The sequence below is a fragment of the Arachis ipaensis genome, chromosome B7 (genome assembly GCF_059453495.1).
Source record: "Arachis ipaensis isolate K30076 ecotype BB chromosome B7, ASM5945349v1, whole genome shotgun sequence".
Lineage (NCBI taxonomy): Eukaryota > Viridiplantae > Streptophyta > Magnoliopsida > Fabales > Fabaceae > Arachis > Arachis ipaensis.
This window is the reverse complement of record NC_142442.1, coordinates 992766-1009642: the sequence shown is the minus strand read 5'-3', so window position 1 is coordinate 1009642 and position 16877 is coordinate 992766. Positions and strand designations below refer to the sequence as shown.

The window sequence follows — 16877 nt, the reverse complement described above, 5'->3', positions numbered from 1 at the left end:
TTTAACTACCAAATAAAATGATTGTACTTTTGGATATTTTACTCTTTTGAGTATTTTCTCTCATTTTGGACATTGATAGTGAACTTAAATTTGTTTAAAAATTTAACAATTCTTTTACACACATCTTTTTTTATAATAGACACTATTTTGACATAAATATTTTTAATAATTAATAACCTCTTTTGGTTTTTGATTAAAAATAATATAAATATTCAATTAATTAATAACTTTGTTTTTATATAAATATAGTTATATAAAAGTTCAATTAATTAATTAATTAATATTCTATTTGGTATAGTAAACGGGCCTAGGCCCAATAAAAGGATTGCACATGCGAGGGAGAGATATATTAATTCATAACATGTTTGTTTTGTTGAATGTACTGTTCTGTAGCCTATATCTTTAATGGGCTTCTAACAAGTTTTTGGACAGACAATTCTAACTTTAACTATTAAGATCTACAAAAAGCCCTATTAAGAGTTTCAGAAGCCCAAAACGAAGGCCCAAAAAAAAGCCTTGTAAGGGGTTGTTGTTGCGAGAGCTGAGTTGCAGCTTCACTCACAAAAGCCACCACCCGCAGGCTGCAGCCACCTCACTCCGGCGACCTAAAACAAAATTTCAAACCATAAATATTTCAATTTTTAAAAAAGGTATATCTCTTCTCTTCTCTTCAATTGTGAGCATGAAATGAAATGAACTAATTAATCAACCAAATTGATCATTGTTGCAGTGGCCACGTGGCAGTGATGTATTTGTCGAGAACGTTTGGGCGAACACTGTTCGCCGCAGCTGCTAGATCCAGAACCTATGCTTCCTCCGCCGGAGCCGCCACTGCTTCCGGCGACAAACCCCGCAACGCTCTTGAGGAGTTCTTCGAGGTTGACAGGGACATGGAAAGTGATAAACCTATTGTATATGGTATCCACTTTGCGCTTCTTTCTCTTCCTTCATTTCCATTGTTACAAATAACTTAGGGTTTTTGTTTGATTTCCAATTTGGTTCTAGCTATAGAATTTGATTTCCAGCTTAGGTAACTTTCACTTGTTTTTGTGGTTAGTTAGCTCACTAAATTGTATCCAAATCAAAGCATATATCTACTAATTATTGTGCTAATTGACCTAAACCTAAACTTATATATAGTATACTCCTGAATTGCTATAATTGTTTAAAGTTGTTTTTTTTTCCGGAAAATCACAGCTGTTTGGGATGTAATTGCATTGCAGACTGCGATTTAAGATCAAATGACCAATGATAATAACAAAATTGGGAAATGTTAACTGAAAGTACATGATTTCACTTTGTGTTTGGATGTTCATTTTTGTTGCTTGTGTGTTATGAATGTGGTTTTCTTATTTGCAGCTATAAAATCTGTACCAATTGTGCTCTAGTGATGGGTTTGTGGGTTAGTTACTTGGTTTATCTGATGTTGTTAGGTCGGGGTTGGAAGGCCTCCGAATTGCGTTTGAAGTCTTGGGATGATCTTCATAAGTTATGGTATGTGTTGTTGAAGGAGAAAAACATGCTCATGACTCAACGCCAGATGCTCAATTCCCAGAACCTTCGATTTCCTAACCCGGAACGCATCCCCAAGGTATATATATATACTTCATAGAACAATGGTTATGGTGATACTTTTGTGGTTTGAGTTTAATTTTCATGCACTGTGTAATTATTTTTGCTAATGTGGCGTTATGTGATTGGATGCACGTGTAAAATGGTTTTATCCTGACATTGCATCAAAATTAAATGGTTTTCTCGTAGAAAATGTTTGCATAGGACAAAATGCAGATTAGAGAGAAACTTAATGTTTACTGTTAAACTCTGTTATTGGAGTGGGAAAGAAACACTAGGTGATTAGTTTTAAGTGCTTTTTTGTTGAGAAGTTTGTTTGTGAAATCAGGTACGGAAGTCAATGTGCCGCATCAAGCAAGTACTTACAGAGAGAGCAATAGACGAACCGGATCCCAGGAGGTCTGCTGAGATGAAGAGAATGATAAATGCTCTCTGATGATTCACAATAGAACATTATTGAGAAGGACTTTTGTCTTTGATGGATTCTTGGTTTGCAAGCTTTGTTTTTGCAACAAGTGGTTTACATTGAGATGTACCAGAAAACTATAAGATAAGCACGTATGCAGTATCTATATTCTCTGTTACATCGATATTGTTAGTTATCTAGGTTTTGAATTGGGAATGTCTCCTATATTTTCACATATTATAGGAACTATTAAACAATCCAAGCCATTTAATACTTGCATATTCTTAGAGCACATTAATGCGTGTGCTATAGCCTATAGGCACTAATTTACAAACTCGTTTACCTTAGGAAAAGTGTATCGAGTTTTCGGTTACATAAGTTTCGATTAACAAGATGTGCTGAGGTCAATTTTGGATAAATAATTTAAATAATTTTTTTTGGAAAAAGGGTTTAAAGTATAATGATTTTTGCTAATAGTAACTTATAAATAAGTTATTTTGTATTTGAATTTTTAGTTATAGAAGTACTTATTTTAAAGTTGTAGCGTTTGGATAAATGACTCAAAAAATATAATTTTTTTTACACAAAAAAATGCGACGATAACAAATACTTTTCAATATTGAATGTTGATTTTACATAACTTAATTATTAAGATTACAATAGTTGAGGCAATTGATTTTTTATTTGCTCTCTTATTAGTTTTATTTTGTAGGCAATTAGTTCTTCCCATGTAATATCATTAGAAATTGGTTCTTCTACTTCATCTTCACCCATAACGGTGTATTTGTATGTGGTGAATAGTAATAAAATTTTAATTCACAATAATCTGCAATGCCAAAAAAATTATTGTGTAATTAGTGTTTGTTGGTTTTATTGTGTATGATATGGTAGGTAAAAATAAAAAATAAATGTAAAATGTGTGTTAATATATATTTTGTTACTGTTTTTTATTTTTTTTACTCCTATTAGAACTCCCTCCTCTTTTATTGGGGTCAAGAACTTGTTATAACTAACTATAAAAATAATAGCAAGTTATATAAAAATAAAATTACATGTAAAAAAAATAAAATTAAAACTAACTAACTAAGATTTTATACTACACTCAATGTTAAGTACAAATTTAATAATAAAAATAGAGTGGTAAAATGATAAAAAAAAAAAATAGAAAAGAATATATGCAGTATGTAGTTCAGATAGAACATTGTTTTAAAATGGTAGTAGAAGGTCAATACTTTCATCAGATGAACCATTATGTGAAAATGATGGTAGAAGGCTGAAGGCCTGTACTTCTAGCAGATGGAACCTTGCGTAAAAATAGTAGTGGAAGATCAGTATTTTTAGCAGAAATAAAAAATATTTGTTTACAAAACCAAGAATGAAAGTATATTTTTTTTTGTTTTGATGTCATTTTTTTACAAAAATAATAAAATAATTTATTAAAAAGGAGAAATCATATATTTCCACCTCTTCAAAAAATTGTGAATTAACTTTTTGAAAAGTTAAAAAAAATTGTGAATTAACTTTTTAAAAAGTTAAAAACTTTTTTTTTAAGTGATATCAAACACACATATTATAACTTTTCATAATAAAAAAAAACGTCCACTACTTCCCAAACAAACTCTGAGTACACTTTGAATAGTTTAAGATGCCATCGATAAGAAGATCTCAACGTAGATTTGTTACCGATCCGAGATAAGTTCCATATAATGCTGGATTGATTAGTCAACTCAGATTACGTGATTCTGTTTCGTACTTGTGCCAAACCAATATTGTGGTTCATAGACTTACACGTTCAGTTTTATAATTACAGAAAAAACTTGTATGGGTTCTGCACTTGATAAGTATCCTCAATATTAAAAAGATAAAATGCTAGTCTTAAAACGTTAGGAATAAACTATATCCAGCCAGCGTTGAAAAACAAATTAAATTAAATGAATCAAAAAATAAAAAATGTTAAAGGATTATCAAAATTAATTATTTTTTGTTATAACTTTTAATCATTAACTCAATTTTTTAGTCTAATAATTCAACAACATATCTTTAGTACACACTTTTAAATATTGATAGTTAACTCATGATCAAAAATAATAAAATTTTAATAATTCTCTAACATTTTTCTAAATAAATAGCACGTTTTCCATCTATATGTTGATCATGTCATTCTCACGTTACCTACTTTAATAATACCAACAAGAAACCTCATAAAAAAAGAAGTAATAATTCATGCTATGTTTGCTAAGGCTCTAACAACAAAAGTAGAAAACCTTAAATGCGATTCGTTATTATGCTTTTGTGAGGAAGAGGCGGATATAAAGAGTCAACAACTTCTCATCTCTATTGAGGATTGATCTCAACAAACCTTAAAAGCAAGAAACACACATGGGGTTAGCAGCAGAACCAGCTTCAAGTAATGATGACAAGACACCATTGTTGCTCTCTCACCCTCTCAAAAGAACAGGTTTGTTTTTGTCATGTCTCAAAATCTACACGTAACGGCCGCAATAATAATTGCTGCAGAGCCAATTGCATTGCCAAGACAGTTGGCACTGCAGCAACAATATTGCGGCCGAAATGTAGAAGAATGAATGAACGAATGAATGATGAATAGGGACGGTGTGGACGGCGGTGGCGCACATAGTGACAGGAGTGATAGGATCAGGAGTGCTGTCTCTGGCATGGAGCATTGGACAGCTTGGATGGATTGCAGGGCCATTCTCCATTCTCATCATTGCCTCATTCACTCTCATTTCTTCTTTCCTTCTTTCCAACACTTACCGTTCTCCACATCCTCAATTTGGACCTCACCGTAGTGCCTCTTACCTTGATGCTGTTCATTCTCATCTAGGTACATTTTCAAAGTTACTCTTTTTAAGTCTTTGCTTCGAGTTGAAACCTATTTTGGCCTATGGAATTTTTGACCGGCTTCAATTTCGACCCCTAAATTTATAGTTACCCAATTAACACCTCTAAATATTGGATTGTTTCCCACACTTGTCCCCGTAGCTATCTCTGATAACGGAGATCTGATGTGGCACGTTAAGTTGACAGAGTGTGTATCTACGTAACACCCAACTTGTTAGAATGGATGTGTGATGAGTGAATGATGTGTCAAAAGTCGAATGAACTCAATTTGCAACCCTCTTTTCCCAATATGTTCGAAACTTTACTGGAGAAATTCAGTTCATTCAACTTTTGCCACGTAATTCACTCATCACAAATCCATTCTGGCAAGTTAGGTGCCACGTGGATACACACTTTGTTAACTTAACGTGTCACATCAGATCTCCGTTAACGGAGATAGCTACAGGGGCAAACCTGAGACACAATCTAATATTTGAGGGTGTTAATTGGATAACTATAAATTTACGGGTCGAAATTGAATCCGTTCGAAAATTTCATAGGCCAAAATGGATTTCAACTCATTGTTTCATTTCCAAATATTAGTCAAGATTCTTGTTGGCTGAATTACAGGACTAAAGAATGGACGGTTATGTGGCCTTCTTGTGAATATAAGCTTATATGGTTTTGGAATTGCTTATGTTATTACATCAGCTATCAGCATAAGGTGCATCATCTTAGACTTATAGACTAGTACTCTCTTGTTTTATGCATTATTGCTGATATTAGTTTAGTTTGTGACTACAGAACAATCTTGGTTTCAATTTGTTACCATACCAATGAAGAAGAAGTAGCATGTGAGTTTGTAGATGCATATTATATGCTGATTTTTGGGGCTATACAAGTTGTACTCTCACAGATACCAAACTTCCATAACATTGAATGGCTTTCGGTTGTTGCTGCAATCATGTCATTTGCTTATTCTTTCATAGGAATGGCCCTTTCCATTCTGCAAATCAAAGGTATGCTCTTTAGACAGTTGCTTGATTCTTGCGGTTGCGAGCTACAATTCAAAAGCATTTAACTTTCTTACTCTACAATTTGATGCAGAAAAAGGTTATGTTGAAGGTAGCATTGAAGGAATCAGAAGCAGGAGTAGAACTGAAAAGTTATGGCTTGTTGCTCAAGCACTTGGTGACATATCATATTCCTATCCATTCTCAACAATTCTCTTGGAAATTCAGGTATATCTGTTCTATGATCATACCAGAACTTAACTACTATAGATTCTAATATAAGTTGCTTTGATTGTTGAAGGATACTCTAAAGTCACCTCCACCGGAAAACCAAACTATGAAGAAGGCCTCTGTGATATCGGTGGCGATCACAACGTTCTTCTACCTTGGCTGTGGAGGAGCTGGATATGCAGCTTTTGGTAATGATACACCAGGAAACCTCTTAACAGGTTTTGGATCCTCCAAGTATTATTGGCTTGTTAACTTTGCCAATGTTTGTATTGTGGTTCACCTTGTTGGTGCATATCAGGTACACAAATACAACATAGTCTTAGTATATAATATCAAACGTTAAATTTTAGAATAATGCTACACATCTAAGTCTTTTTATTAATCATAGTCCAACCAAAATAAACCATAAGACTTAGAATAATACTAGTCATAACTGCTTTCATTATGTTAGACTAACTTGGTTAGACTTGATTAACAAAAGACTTGGATGGATAACATTATTCTAAATTTTTTATTTAGTTCTCTAATTTCACTGTTGGAGTAAACTATCATCAAATAATTGTGTTGTTTATCATGTCTGCTGTGATATTCTCTCTGTTTTAAAATAAGTATCTCTTTCACTTTTTTTGGTCCAGGTGTATAGTCAGCCACTTTTTGCCATTGTTGAGAATTGGTTCCGCTTTCAATACCCGGATAATGAATTTGTGAATCACTCATATTTCTTGAAACTGCCATTTTTACCGGATTTTGAACTGAATTTTCTGAGGCTGTCTTTCCGAACCGCTTACGTGGCATCAACCACGGTGATTGCATTGATGTTCCCTTACTTCAACCAGATTTTGGGAGTACTAGGAAGCTTAATCTTTTGGCCATTAACCATATATTTTCCAGTGGAAATGTACTTAGGTCTGTCTAATACTGAAGCATGGAGTGCTAAGTGGATCATGCTTCGGAGTTTAAGCATTTTAGGCTTTGTTTTTGGTTTGTTTACTCTCATTGGTTCCATTCAGGGAATAGTAACTCAAAAATTAAGCTGAAAACAAGTCAAAGAAGCACTTAGAAACTACTCACTATTCACTTTCATGTATCATTTGCATATGTTTAACACAAGTTTTATTATATGTTCATTAAGAAGGTGAAAAAAAAAAAAAAAGGACAATATTCCTTTAACGAAAATGTTAAATATCTTTTTACCAAAGATAAAGAGGCTCAAATCCGCGACCTCTTAGACGAGTATAGAAAGACTATGTCATTTGAGTTATAATTCATTGCCAACAAAAATGTTAAATTAGCCGTTGGTATATTTTTTTATTCATATTCAATTACACATTTTTTTACCAAATAATTAGAATAATTGAATTTATCATAATAGAATAATTAAATTTTTTTATGATAACATAATAAAAAAATTGAGATATCAAATACAGATTCCTATACATTTATTTATTTGTAAACATATGATTCATTGGTTAATTGAGAAGAAATGTTACTTAAGAAAAAGTATAAAGGCAAAGCTAAAGTAAAGCAGGGAATAAGTTAAAGGCAAAAGGGAAGAGGCGAGTTGAAGTTTAATTTGCATTATCTGTGAACGATCTCTTCCATTTTGATGGCAACAGTTGCGGTGGACAGCTTGATTATGAAGCTGGCGCGGTTACTGAATGAGGAAGTGACGCTGCTGAGAGATGTGCGGACGAAAGTTGAAGGAGTGAGAGACGAGCTGTGTTTGATCCAAGCTTACTTGAAGGATGCTGATGCCAAGGCAGATACTGCTGACACCTCCTCCCACGCCGTCAAGGTTTGGGTCAACAAACTCAGACATGCTTCCTTTCTTATCGAAGATGCCGTTGACTTTTACATCATCAAACTAGCACCTCACCCATCTCAAAGGCAAGCATTTGATTTGCATAAATGTTAGAATTGGAAATAAACAAAGTAGCGAGAGAGAAGGTAGAAACTGACGTGTATTTGTCTTTAGGTAAAAATTATTGAATTTGGATCCTCTAAATTTTGAATTTCACTTTCAGAGAGTAAAGTGTGATCTCTCACTATTTATTTTATAGATGGGACCAAGAGTAAATATGAGAGAGAAACTATTCAAGAGTAGAAGATCACATTTTACCCTCTAAAGTAAAAATTCAAAATTTAGAAGATCCAAATTCAAAATTATTAGACATATTTGACTAGAAAAAGTCTAGGGACTAGCAACTTTTTCAAATTCTGGTCAGCATGTAACCAACAAGAAAAAGTGAGCCATTGTATGAAATTTCACACCAATCTCACACCATTAAAACCATCATTGATGGCTATTTGATGGCTACAAATACCAAAAATTGCTGCTCCTAGCACTCTTCAATTGACTAAGTTGTTATTTAACGACTCACAGAACTGCGAGTCTTTACCATTATATAAGGTATGAGTTTGTAGTTTGTTAGTTGCAAATTAACTAACTTTGGTTTCTTGTGATGAAAGGCGTGGAATGCTGTGCAAGTTTTGTTTGGTGATAACAAGTGTGGTACCCAGGCACCGGATCAGATCTGAGATTGTGAACGTGACAGCGTCCATACGGAAGCTCTACGAAGATAAGCAGGCTCTTGGGCTCACTCCGTCATCAGAACAAAATGTGGCTGAACGAATACGCTATGACCTTCGAATGGGTTCCCATTTTATTAGGGATGATGAACTTGTGGGAGTTGATTATGCCAAGAATTTGCTCACTGATTGGCTCATACATGGAGAAGCCAGGCGCACCATCATCTCCGTCGTAGGCGAAGGGGGACTCGGTAATATTCTTGTTGCTCAGTTATTACTTTAGGAAAAGTCTATGTGACCAGCAACTTTGTTTTCTGGCCAGCATGTAACCAGCAAAGAAAAGTAAGCCATTGGATGAAATCTCATACCAATCTCACACCATTAAAACCATTATTGATGGCTACAAATCACAAAAGTTGCTGATCCCCTAGCATTCCTCATTGCTTTAAAGACTTTACAACTAGTTTTATACTTAGAGAGTTAGAGGAGTTGTTATTATAGATGAATCCCAAAATATTATTGAAATGTTACGGACTAATTGAAAGATTTTAAAGTCCATACTAGTGATTTGTTAAAATTTATTGTGGCTTTATACTCTTTTCCCCTTGTGAAACGTAATTAATGTAAGAACAGTTTATATTTAAATATAACCATTTTCTAACTTAATTTCTTTCTTTGGTTCTTATTAATATCTCCGTAAAGGGAAAACAGCAATTGTTAGGAATCTCTACAACAAACATAAGGAGGATTTTGATTGTTATGCTTGGATCACTGTGTCTCATTCCTTCAAAGAGGAACATTTGCAGACTATAATACAAACTTTGTATGAGAATGATGGTAAAAAGTATCCTGTGGAGGGAATCAGGGAAAAAGAGGTGGACAAGTGTAATTTGACACAAAAACTAAGAGACTACTTGCAAGGAAAGAGCTACATGATCGTGTTTGATGATGTGTGGGAAATACACTTTTGGGAATGCATGGAATTTGCTTTACCTGCTGATACCAACATCAGAAGCAGGATCATCATCACAACAAGGGACAGAGGAATAGCTGAATTTTGTCAACGTTCTGCTCCGGTTCATATCCATGAACTAAAACCATTGCCTGCTGATGATGCTTTGAAGCTTTTTCTTTTGAAGACATTTCAATTTGACCATCATGGTTGTCCTCAAGATCTGAATGATTTGTCTCAAAGATTTGTTAAGAGGTGCAAGGGAGTGCCACTTGCCATTGTAGTTATTTCGGGCCTCCTTTCAACTAAGAAGAAAACTGTATCTGAATGGCAAAAGGTATATGATAGCCTCCGCTCAAAATTCTCCACCGATCCTCATCTTAGAAGCTTCTATCTGGTCTTGCTAGAAAGTTATCATGATCTTCCTTACCATCTGAGGTTATGCCTTTTGTACTTTGGCCTTTTCCCCCAAGATTACTCCGTTAAGTGTTCAACGCTTATTCGCCTATGGGTAGCAGAGGGCTTTGTGAATGAAAATGAGATGTTTGGAGATCAAACACTTGAGGAAGCAGCAGAAGACTACTTAGCTGAGCTCATTCGTAGAAGCTTGGTTAAAGTCTCCAATGTGTTTGTCAATGGCAAGGTTAAAAGTTGCAGGGTCCATGATTTGATGCATGATTTTATTATCAGAAAGTGTGAGGAGTTAAACTTTTGCCAAGTGGTGAGCAAACAACGGTTCAGATTTCATGAATGGACGAGGCGTATATCAATCCAGAATATTGACAAAAGTGCTTTTATTGGAAATGATCAAAGTTTTGTTCGGGTGCGATCCTGTATTAGTTGTGGCATTGAAGAACTTTCAGAATCTGTGGTAAAATCTTTGTTCTCCGGTTTCAATCTCTTGGTGACATTAGGCCTTGAAGATGTTCCACTTGATCATCTTCCTGAAGTTGTAGGAAACTTATTGAATTTGAAGTATTTGAGCTTAAGGAAGACGAAAATCAAGATAATTCCCAAGTCCATTGGCAAGCTTCAAAAGCTACAAACTCTAAACCTTAGAGATACACAAGTACTAGAGCTACCTATGGAAATCAATAAGCTTGTTAAGCTGCGACATCTTTTATCTTATTCCTTCGGTTCCAAAGAACATCGGCAACATTTATTAGGCTTCAGGTTGAATGGAGGGATTGGGGGTTTAACAGATTTGCAGACTCTTGCGATGGTGGATACAAGCACAGCTAATGGGGATGGAATTATTCGAGAAATGGAGAATATGATCAATATGAAGAAGTTGGGCATTGTTGAGTTAAGTGAAGTCAATGGAAGTAGTGTTTGCAATGCCATAAAGAACATGCCCAATCTTTGCTCTCTATCCATCAAGGCAGCCGAAAACTGTGGATTTCTTGTGCTGCAAGCAATAGTTGATCCTCCTGCTAACCTGCAACGTCTTTACCTGAATGGGCCTCTGCAGAGATTGCCAGAATGGATTCCGAAGCTTAAGCATCTTATTAAGTTATGCTTGATAGGGTCAAGGCTAGCTGAAGATCCATTGCCTAAACTTGAAGGCCTGCCAGAATTGCTGGAACTCCATCTTGATCACTATTGTGAGAGTGAAGAGGTACATTTTAAATGCGGCTGGTTTGAGAAATTAAAGGAGTTAACCTTGCAGAGGATGAATACCGTGAGGACTTTAAAGATAGATAAAGGGGCACTGCCTAAGCTTGAAGTTTTGCGGCTGGGGTCATGCCCTCAAATAATACAAGGGGCGGATGCTATTCAAAATTTGGAAGCTCTTAAGAATCTTTACCTCATTGACATGCCAATACAATTTTCATATGATATTGCTCTTAATAATTCTTACGACATTGACATGCCAAGACAATTTGCAAATGATATTTCTACCCCATTAAAGGAAAACACAACACTGTATATTTCTCCACCTTTGCTCCCTCCCCCGCAACTTACTCTGCCGTGCCTTACTCCGCCGCGCCTTCCTCCCAGGAGGGGACAAGTAAAAGTTAAGGTTTTACAAGATTTGGCATCCACAGCTATCAGATTTCTTTCGGCTGCCTAAAGCATGTACAAACTCTGTTCCAAAATGTTTTTCATCTTGTATATTTGGTATTCATAAGCGTTATTAAACTATTAGTTTTAAGTTAATTATAGCCACTCTCAGGTAATTCAGAACCATTTAACTCAATGCATATATTTAACTTTCTTGTACATACAAATTGATGTAGAAAAAAAGGATATTTTGAAGGAATCAGTAGCTGGAGTGGAACTGAAAAGTTATGGCTTGTTTCTCAAGCAATTGGTGACATATCATATTCCTATCCATTCTCTTTTTATGGAAATTCAGGTATTTGGATCAAATATATTCAACCCAGACAGTGTCATGTGGGGTAAATAGAGAATTAACATTTTTGTTATAAAATTTTCTAATATTATATTTTTTGGTGTTCAAGTAGTGGAAAACAAACAGGAAAGGAAGGATTAAAGGAGAAAAAAAAAGGCAGTATCAATTTATCATCAGTCAGCAGACCATACACATTAAATAAAGAAAGCTTTTTTCTTGATTTAGTTGTATTGGTATCATTTGTTTTTTATTTAGATTAAAAATTAAAAGTATGTAGGATATTATTTCACATGTAATCAACTGAGGGTTCAAACATTGGATTCCTACAAAACAAGTTGTATTTCCAAAATCTCTCTCTCTCTCTCTCTCTCTCTCTCTCTCTCTCTCTCTCTCTCTCTCTCTCTCTCTCTCTCTCTCTCAAATGAATTTTAATTTACAAGAGGAGCAAATACTCTTAACTTAATTTTAGAATTATGTTGATAAGTTTTTTACAACTTATCATAGGATTTTATTAAAGGAAGTGAATGCATACATTTGACTCGACTACTTTATTATGAAATTAACAAGAAATTGGGCAACCTCGGATTCTAGAAAAGTTATCACCCACTTGATCAAACACATATTGCCATTTCTTTATAATAACAATACATGAAATCACGAATAATTGTTGTCTCTTTAATGTTTGCATGAGTGGACATTCATAGGTAGTATGGCACTTGCTGCTAGGCACAAACTACAAAGCTTTATTGGTACCATATATGCAATAAAAATTTTAGCTTTTGGAGCAATTTACAAGTGGCGTTTGTATATATAAAATGTGATTCAAATTTTTTTATATTTATTTAAATAGATAAATAAATTGAACATTTAACTAATTTAAATTAGTTATTAGGATTTATTATTACTAGTTTTATACTCTTGCATATTATATGACAAAATGATAGAGAATTTTAACTAATTTAAATTGATCTAGTGATTAATTTAAATTAGTCTAATAATTAATTTAAATTAGTTATCTCAATTTGAGTATGTAATAATTTATTAACTAATAATAAATTTTTTATTAAAATTTAGATTTACAACAAATTAATTCTTAATCCATTCAACCGACCAATGCCATAAAAAAATGTTGGAAGATTTCTTGAGATTCCCTTAACTAAGGACATATTAATGGACAGACCCGCACGAGGGCCCATTTCATTGGATTCTTACAGAAAATTATGTGGGATCTGAGCTCACATGTTCTGACACACCTTAATTAATTAATTAAATGTGATATGTTTAGGAAACAAGGCCAATTTTGTGTTGTTAATGAATTAGTATTTAAATTTTGTCTAATTTAATTTTTTTGTAATTAATTTTAATTTTTTAAAAATTATTTATTTTTATATTTTTTTAAAAAAAATTAATTTTAATTTTTTTTAATAAATAAGTATTACTTTTTAGACATCATAGTAGATATTCACCAGAAAACAAATGGCTGCGTTCACACTGCGCAGTCAAAATAGCTTACTTTGCTTAACAGACTTAACGGTAACCGTGTGCCGTTATTTTACTATTATTTTTCAATTGTGTTTTTGTAATTTTTTTTATCAAAGAAAAAAGACTCAAACTCGCAACCTCTTAATTAAGTATGGAGAGACTATGTCATTTGAGTTATAACTCATCGCTATGTTTTTGTAATTAACATCAGCGGTGGACCCTAATATAACTTTGATGCATGATCGTAGGGATTGATCGATACGTTGAACTTACCTAATTAATATTAAATTAAATATTATAGACAAAGACAAACAACAATAATGCCGCCGTAGATTAATGAGTAGTGGGATTTAGGCTTTCCAACTACAATTTTCAAACACATTAATATTCAATAATCAAAATCATTATTTATTTTAAATTGGCATACAATTTTTTCTATATGTTGTAATATGTGTAAAGAGAAAGCTAATAAACATCTGTAATATTTTTTATTTGGAGAGTGCTAAGTAAATAACGACTATTTTAAACAACATAAACAACCACCAATCAAATAAAAACACACTACATTTTTAAATTAATCATCTAAATTTTAATATTAAAATAACCATCCGTACACCTAGTGAAATGAATATCCAACATGTTTATTATTCACATTATTTAATATTTTCATTATTTACTTATACTTTTCATTCTGATTATACAATGTAGCTAGTAACTGTGTTGGCTAAAAACTTCAAAACTTAAAGTGATTATCATCATATGTGTATAATAGTGCATAAGAGAGAATTAGCAGAAGAGGAGATTAATACAAAAGGAAGCGTTTAATCATACATAAACAGAGTACAAGAGAAAACTATGGAAAAAACTCGTATTTAATTGTTTTCATATGAAGTTGATAGTCGAAATCGGATAACAATTTAAATAAATCTGTCAAATCAGCTGATGGTTCTTGACTATCAACTTTATTTTCCTAATACTGATTAGCTAACCCTAATTTAAAAAGTTAGAACACATATATATCTTCTGGTATTGCTAGGATTACTTTATATAAATTAAAGCTTAATTAAAAAAAATAAAAATATGAATACACCATTTAAAAAAAATTAAAATAAATCAAAATCAAAATCCAGTTGTATAGATATAGAGCCACCCCAACTAAATTTAGGGGGTGAAGATAATAATAATAATAATAATAACTTTGTTCCTAAGATGATGAACAACTCCAAAATCCAAAGATCTCTCAAAAAACATAGTCTAAAACTAATAAAATCATGCACTTAAAAAATATCATGATGATGAAGGGCCTTGTATACATATATCACTATCTATGTATATCTATATATATATATTGTAATAATTTAGAAAACAAAAGGAAAAGAAAGATCTGTTGATAGTGCAAGGCAGAAAAAGACATCATCAAGGTCTTGTGGAGGTTGAAAGAATGATAATGATTTGCGCAAAGAAGAATTTGTTGTAAGAATCCTTGGCTTCTTTGGAGGAGGAGGGCATGTTGAAATCTCTGGTATCCGAAACTTGTCACCTTTTGGAGTTGAGCAAACACTGCTGCTACTAATTACCACCTCTGAATCTGAATCTTTGGATGAAATCAAGTAGCTTGTTGACTCATGCTTCTTCTTCAAATTGCTTCTTCTTCTTCTTCTTGTCTTTCTTGTCCTTCCAGAAGGAGCCATTTTCATAGCTTGTGACAAATTAGAGATAGAGAGAAGAGAAAAAGGTTATGTTAGTATTGATTAGTCAAAAGAATCGGTAAACATGCAACTATATATATATAAAAGCTATATATACGAAGTTAAGCTCCAAGACACTTCTTAAGATTGGGGATGCGATAAAGACGTTTACGTGTCACATTGTCACATTATTATTGAACGTATTAATGAACCGATTATTTTTAAATTTTTTAATAAATTTGAATAAAATTGATTTTTTTATTACAATAACAATAAATTCAACTTTTTTTTTTTAGGAATTTAATTATATTTTTTAATTTTTAGGGATTTAAATGTCTGCAAAACAAAAAGTTAGGGATATATTTATTTTTTTATCAAAAAATTTAAAGATATTCGGTTTAGATTATATAATTCAATCGGATCAAATTGGGTCTAATAATTGTAATGCAGACCATTGGATTTATTATTGTTACTATAATAAATTGATTTTGTTCTAGTTTATTAAAAAATAAATTATTAACCAGTTTAATAAAGATGTCCAATAATAAAATGACACATATAAACGTTTTTTAAAAAAAAGACATTTTAAGTGTGTTTATTAAAGTGGTCTCCCTTAAGATTAGCGTTTTAATTAAAATTGTCTTTAAGATTTTAATTGTACTAATTATATTTTTAAGGTTGACAAAAGTATACTACGTTAGTCTCTAACTCATTGTTAACAACATGCTTACGTGGCTTAAAGACATAAATTGTTAGTAATACATGTTATTTCATAGTTTGGTCATATGTAATGATATAATGACGAATTAATTAGTGACACATAATATATTGATGTAGAATAAATATATTATTGACATCTCAAAAGAGAATAAATATACTTATTTAATAAAAATAAAAAATAAAAATCATATCAAAATTTAAAATTAGGATAATTTTGATAATGTGTATATATAATATATGAACTTTGGCTTACTATAAAACATTGATTAAAAGAATAAATGATTTTTTATTTTTCAACTAATATATTAAATGCCTTAAAATTTAATAAATTTACATTTATTTTTTTTAATAAAAATTTTCTTTCTCTTATAACTTTAAGGAAAAATAACTCATGGAAAATCCAAATACATGATTTATCAAAAAAGAGACCGCCAAATTCATATATGTGTGTGCTTTTTTAAGCACCCTCTTAAAGATTGTTAAAAAAGCGAATCTAAAACACATTTACCCCACTACAGATACTCAAGGCCTTGGAATTTTGATAAGAAAATGCAAACAATATGATGATGCAAAAAGTGGGAGAGAAATAAAGATCATTCAAATATTTTGGGACCCTATATTATTAGACTTTTTATTGTTAGTACCCTATATGTGTATTTGTATTTCAACATATATTTTATACTAATGATTGACTTTAATAGCTGATTTTGGTGTACACGTAACCTTAACTAATTAAATTTTATTGGGATTTCACCAATGATCTGACCAAAAGCATTCTCACGTCTAAAATTGCTTAATATCTATCCCTCGTACCAAACGAAAGTTGATAACCCCATTAAGAATCTACTACTTTTGTTTAATTGGGATGGTATAATTCAAAATTCTCCTTAAAAAAAATTTTGAATTTCAGTTCTTCATTGGAATCATATATTGTTTTTGTATTTTTTAGGTGATACATTACGTTTTTTATGATTATATTACAACTTTCTTTATCTTTTAATTTGTATACGATAATAACGTGGCCCAAAAAACGTTTAATAAAAAAATATTATATATATACTAAAAATTAATTATTATGTATTTATAA

The 16877-nt window shown here is 32.3% G+C and overlaps 3 protein-coding genes across 4 annotated transcripts; all 3 read left to right on the top strand.

Moving 5' to 3' along the window:
- The first annotated feature begins 523 nt into the window (after nt 1-523).
- LOC107608992 (uncharacterized) lies at nt 524-2259 on the top strand. The gene is made up of 4 exons (XM_016310802.3): nt 524-650; nt 731-918; nt 1434-1591; nt 1901-2259. The coding sequence occupies exons 2-4, from the start codon at nt 747-749 to the stop codon at nt 2006-2008; spliced, it is 438 nt and encodes a 145-aa protein (XP_016166288.1). The 5' UTR covers nt 524-650; nt 731-746; the 3' UTR covers nt 2009-2259.
- A 1962-nt stretch (nt 2260-4221) lies between these two features.
- Nucleotides 4222-7129, top strand: LOC107606419 (putative amino acid permease 7). The gene is made up of 7 exons (XM_088493634.1): nt 4222-4436; nt 4587-4823; nt 5450-5543; nt 5624-5838; nt 5927-6060; nt 6134-6361; nt 6699-7129. Exons 1-7 carry the CDS (start codon nt 4358-4360, stop codon nt 7098-7100), a joined length of 1389 nt encoding a protein of 462 aa, XP_088349760.1. The 5' UTR covers nt 4222-4357; the 3' UTR covers nt 7101-7129.
- A 400-nt stretch (nt 7130-7529) lies between these two features.
- LOC107608777 (disease resistance protein RPM1) lies at nt 7530-11879 on the top strand. 2 transcript variants are annotated; one of them, XM_021106848.2, is made up of 4 exons: nt 7530-7950; nt 8533-8843; nt 9295-11623; nt 11785-11879. In XM_021106848.2, exons 1-3 carry the CDS (start codon nt 7670-7672, stop codon nt 11616-11618), a joined length of 2916 nt encoding a protein of 971 aa, XP_020962507.1. In that variant the 5' UTR covers nt 7530-7669; the 3' UTR covers nt 11619-11623; nt 11785-11879. The 2 variants fall into 2 exon arrangements, with proteins under 2 accessions (XP_020962507.1, XP_088348594.1); XM_088492468.1 differs by having other exon boundaries at nt 9295-11879.
- The last annotated feature ends 4998 nt before the right edge of the window (nt 11880-16877 follow it).

Excerpts from the sequence above, each read along its gene's own strand:
- LOC107608992 (XM_016310802.3), top strand. The coding sequence starts at position 747 with ATGTATTTGTCGAGAACGTTTGGGCGAACACTGTTCGCCGCAGCTGCT. Across the intron at positions 919-1,433 it reads TGATAAACCTATTGTATATG|GTCGGGGTTGGAAGGCCTCC; the intron begins GTATCCACTTTG and ends TGATGTTGTTAG. Across the intron at positions 1,592-1,900 it reads ACCCGGAACGCATCCCCAAG|GTACGGAAGTCAATGTGCCG; the intron begins GTATATATATAT and ends TTGTGAAATCAG.
- LOC107606419 (XM_088493634.1), top strand. The coding sequence starts at position 4,358 with ATGGGGTTAGCAGCAGAACCAGCTTCAAGTAATGATGACAAGACACCA. Across the intron at positions 6,061-6,133 it reads CAATTCTCTTGGAAATTCAG|GATACTCTAAAGTCACCTCC; the intron begins GTATATCTGTTC and ends TGATTGTTGAAG. Across the intron at positions 6,362-6,698 it reads ACCTTGTTGGTGCATATCAG|GTGTATAGTCAGCCACTTTT; the intron begins GTACACAAATAC and ends TTTTTGGTCCAG.
- LOC107608777 (XM_021106848.2), top strand. The coding sequence starts at position 7,670 with ATGGCAACAGTTGCGGTGGACAGCTTGATTATGAAGCTGGCGCGGTTA. Across the intron at positions 7,951-8,532 it reads GCACCTCACCCATCTCAAAG|GCGTGGAATGCTGTGCAAGT; the intron begins GCAAGCATTTGA and ends TTGTGATGAAAG. Across the intron at positions 8,844-9,294 it reads CGTAGGCGAAGGGGGACTCG|GGAAAACAGCAATTGTTAGG; the intron begins GTAATATTCTTG and ends ATCTCCGTAAAG.